We start from the raw sequence: 4,355 nt of genomic DNA on the forward strand, positions 1-4,355 counted from the left end.
AAGAAGTAATTTTTTTATTGGGCTATACCACTGCTGATTGTAGTCGCTTGAATTTGAAACCTACTATGTGCCTACAAAGCTAACACAACAGGGAAAAGGGTTCAGCTTGTTTTTCTGAAACATTGCTTTCTGAATTTGGGAGGGCAGTGTTTACTGTCAAGGGAATATTTAAAATTCAAACTTTGTATTTTTACCCTAAAATGGTACAGTCCAGGGCAAACCTTATCTCTTCATCCTTTTACATGTATATGTCATAGTGATGAGTTATAACATGTCCAGATATGTTTTACTAACTGAGAAGAATGTTTTATCTTGTATAAAGGAAACTGAAAAAAAATTAGAATCTAAAAAAAACCCTATATGGGGAGTAATAATAATAGGACAAAATGAATGTATGTGAAAATCCTAATTGGGTTTTTTTTTAATTCAGGCAGAATATTTTATTGTTCAAAGCCATTTTCCAGTCTGAAGCACTTCCTTGCAAATTTAATTGCAGCAAAAAATTTACATTAAAAAAGATTTCTGATTTTTTAAAAAAATCATGAGTCTATACAATATAATGCAATATAATAGCATTCAACTTCTTGTTCAGTTTTACACTGCCCCTTAGTTAGTGATAATAAAGGATGCACTTTTAAAAACTATATATAAACATTCTTAATCAGTAGATCAATTCAGTGAAAACATTGAAAGTCACTGCTGCATGACTTAGTACATAAAACTATTGAATAACATGAATAAAGTATGGGCAAGTTGAGTTTTGGACCTAATCCTTACAAGGAAAACCCTTTTTTTACCAATGGAAGCATAATACCATTTCCCAACCTCTCTTTAGATTGTGTATTAAACAGAAGGAACATTACACATGCCTTTTTATTCTGAGAGAAACCAGCTCCCTCTGAATTGTCAGAAGAAAAAGAAAGAAAAAGCAATTGAAAATAAAGCTAGATTTTGCTACTGAACCATTCATGTATTTTTTTTTAAAAAAGTTTTGAACTGAGATGAGTCCTTTACTTAACAGGAAAGAAGTGGAGGAAAGAAGCAATTAAAGTACAGTGGTTATCTGTTTGAAGAAGCTGGCTTCATATGTAGGAAGAAATAGGCTTGCAGGCTAAAGTTTTCTGTCCATTGCGCCAGTCCTCCATCATGGTGAATATTAAAACTCGACATTTCTGGAGCTGCAATCATTTCTTCCCATAGGACAAGGAAAATGAAGGAATTGCCAAGTTGCCAAGGAACCATGCCTCAAAGTGACTGGTAAGAAAAAGAAAGAAGCCCAGGGGTGTAAGATAGAAGCATTTTTTAAAGAGGAACCTTGATCAGAGCTGGCTTGAAACACCAGAGAAGGCTATAAATGGACCAGATGTGCAGCAAGCTCCCACCTGCATTCCCTTGAAAATGAACCCGCCCAATTTCATGGGACTTTGTGCATAAGACTGCTGTTTCACTGAACATTTCAGAAACCTACTGGAAGTTTTCAAAATGCTTCAAAGCTCAGGTTGACAAATAACCAGCACAAGCCTCTACAAGTTCATCTAGAAAGTCCATGTAAGTTGCATTAGAAGAACCACCAGCTGTGCATGCGGTATTGTGTTCCAGAACAGAATGAGATACTTTTTTCCCCTCCTAGAATAATCCCTTATATAACATAGATATTGTTACAGTGGATAACCAAGCAGAATTACAGCAGGAAGGGATGAATATTATGCCAGTTAAAACAAACTTACCAAATAAAAAATGCAGCATTAGGAAAAGAAAGAGAATCAGATGATAGAATGATGCAAGGGAACAAAATAAAAAGGAGGCAGAGGGAGAGGCGGAGAGAGAGAGAGGCGGAGAGAGAGAGGGAGAGAAAGGCTCATTATATGCAAAGTCCATCATGGCTGCCTGACACTGTTCCATTTTTACCCATGAAGCAAAGTCTCTTGGCTGTCAGGACACTGTTTCTCACGCTCTGGTTCCATGTGCTTCCCTAGATGGTTCGGGCTGTGACCAGATGAATAGCTGGCTGACTTGTCTCCTGCAGCTCCAGCCAAATGCCCTGATGTGCAGCAGAGGACAGCCGCACAAGCCTGTCGGAAACGGGGATCGAAGAAGGCATAGAGGAAAGGATTGAGGCAGCTGTTGACATAGGCCAAGCAGCTGCAGTATGGGTGGAGATTGCTCAGAAAGGCATGGAAGCTGCAGGACAAGGGCATCACCTCCCAGTCCATAAGCATGTAGATGGTTTTCACCAGGTGGAAGGGGAGCCAGCAGATGGCAAAAGTGGCCACAAGCACAATGATAATGGTCAGCAGGCGCTTTCGCTTCCTCAGCCCTTCACTGCGCCCCTTTCGGAAGTGACCGGCAATTGTACGGGCAATGAAGAAGTAGCAAGTCAGTATGATGGCAAAGGGGACCACAAATCCCATCAGGGTAGAGGACAAGCCAAGCCCTGCTTCCCAGGCTGCCTCAGTCTTGTTGGTTGCCACACTTGAATAATCCATGAAACATGTCACTTTGTCATTCCCATTGAGTACTCCAGTCCTCCGGAAAATCATGGCTGGCAAGGCCAAGAGAGCCGCCATGGTCCAGAGCATAATGGTCATTAGAAGTCCACTAGCCTTTGACCTGAGCTTGGCATTGGCTATAGGGCGAACAATAGCCAAGTAGCGGTCAAAGCTGAGCCCTGTGAGGCAGAAGACACTGGCATACATATTGACAAAGACCAGGTAGCTGCTCAGTTTGCAGGCAAAAGAGCCAAAAGACCAGTGGTAGTCCAGGACCACATAGGTAGCCCATAGTGGCAAAGTGACCACAAAGGTCAGGTCAGCTATTGCCAGGTTTACAATGAATGTATCTGCTGAGCGTCGCTTTTCTTGTCCTCCCCGGAAAATGGTCCATAGCACCAAGCCATTGCCAGTGGTGCCCAGAAAGAAAGAAAGCAAATAGATTGAAGGAATGAGAATCTTGGAAGAACTCCAGTCATCGTAGTCACATTCGTAGATGACTGAGTTGTTGTCGGTATCACTGCTAAATTCCATTTCTGCTGGGAGAAGAACGTGCTCTGAAGAGGAAGTTATTTGCTGCTCTTGGATTATCCAGATCACTCAGCAGGAGAAATCTTGGCAAAGCTGTTGTGCAGAAGGAAGACCAAAAAAAAAAAGTAGCCCAGTCTCTCAGCTCATTTGTGTCTTTCTGTTGCCTCCTTCTTTTCAAAGCTTCAGACAGATCTGGCCGGTGCCTCCCTCACTCTGTGTCATCTCTCTCACACACCCACTCACTCCTCCTGTAGTAGTTCCTTCCTTTTGACTTGTCTTAAAATCTGTGTATCCCACCCCACTTCCCCCAGTCCTCCCCTTGCTCTCACTCAACATCCTTATGTGAATTGGATGAATTGACCCCTGTGATGCTGGGCAGCTCCATCTGCCATTTGGATCCTCCCCTTCACAAACCCTCTCTACATGTGCTCTCACCCTAAGCTTCTCAGAGGAAGGAAAGGAATGTGGCTTAAGACCAACCAGAGATACTGGGTGGGTGGTATGGAGTGATAATCAAAATACCATGGTTCCCAGATGCCTGGCTAACCTGATAACTCTTGCCTAAAGACTCAGTTTCATGACCATGAGCTTTTCTCAGCTGCAGAAGCAGAGTGATCTAAGTACGTATCTTTTCAAAGCAAAACAGCATTTTAAGTCAGTCCTGCTAAGACATTCTGTGATCACATTATGATAGCACACTAATGTTAAGGAAAGTTTGTTAATGCAAAGAAATGGTGGGATTCAGCAAGGAATGCATTCCTATGTACATGTAAATAAGCTTTTACTAAGGAAGTTGAAAGATGTTCTGCTGGGCTGCCAGAAAGGCTTTGAAAACTAAGGAGGTGGGGGCAGAGCCGGGAAGAATGTAGTCAAGGTGTTGGACTCCCAGCAAACATCTCAGAGAGAAACATGTGAGAAAGGGGAGATAATTAAATCCTGCTTTGGTCTGCAGAGATCATTGGTGGTATATTGTTGAAATTTTAGATACACGGGATATTCCTAGGCGGCCCAAGTATTTGAAAAGTATTTTGGGCTTAGCAGATTTGGGAACTTGCCAAACTGTAAACTAATTTGTATCAATAATGATAGATGTATGCTAAAACAGATATTTTTCTAAAAGGAGCAAACCTAAATTAAAGTCGTCCATTTACGTAAAAAATAAAGAGAAGAGATTGTTACAAATTCATTGTAACTAATCTAAACCTCTGCCATTGCATCTGAAATGCTCTAATACCGATTTAATCCTGATCACAAAAGAAATGTCTTCGTTGCTGTTCCCACAGAAAACACAGCCTTTATATGAAACACATAATATCAAGAGTAAAGCAGTTTATA

General features: G+C 41.4%; 1 protein-coding gene across 1 annotated transcript; it reads right to left on the reverse strand.

Moving 5' to 3' along the window:
* Nucleotides 1–368: 368 nt before the first annotated feature.
* APLNR (apelin receptor) lies at nt 369–3,272 on the reverse strand. The gene has a single exon (XM_063289084.1). It carries the CDS (start codon nt 3,021–3,023, stop codon nt 1,905–1,907), a length of 1,119 nt encoding a protein of 372 aa, XP_063145154.1. The 5' UTR covers nt 3,024–3,272; the 3' UTR covers nt 369–1,904.
* Between the last annotated feature and the right edge of the window lie 1,083 nt (nt 3,273–4,355).

This window comes from Candoia aspera, chromosome 1 (genome assembly GCF_035149785.1).
Source record: "Candoia aspera isolate rCanAsp1 chromosome 1, rCanAsp1.hap2, whole genome shotgun sequence".
NCBI lineage: Eukaryota > Metazoa > Chordata > Lepidosauria > Squamata > Boidae > Candoia > Candoia aspera.

Excerpts from the sequence above, each read along its gene's own strand:
- APLNR (XM_063289084.1), bottom strand. The coding sequence starts at position 3,023 with ATGGAATTTAGCAGTGATACCGACAACAACTCAGTCATCTACGAATGT.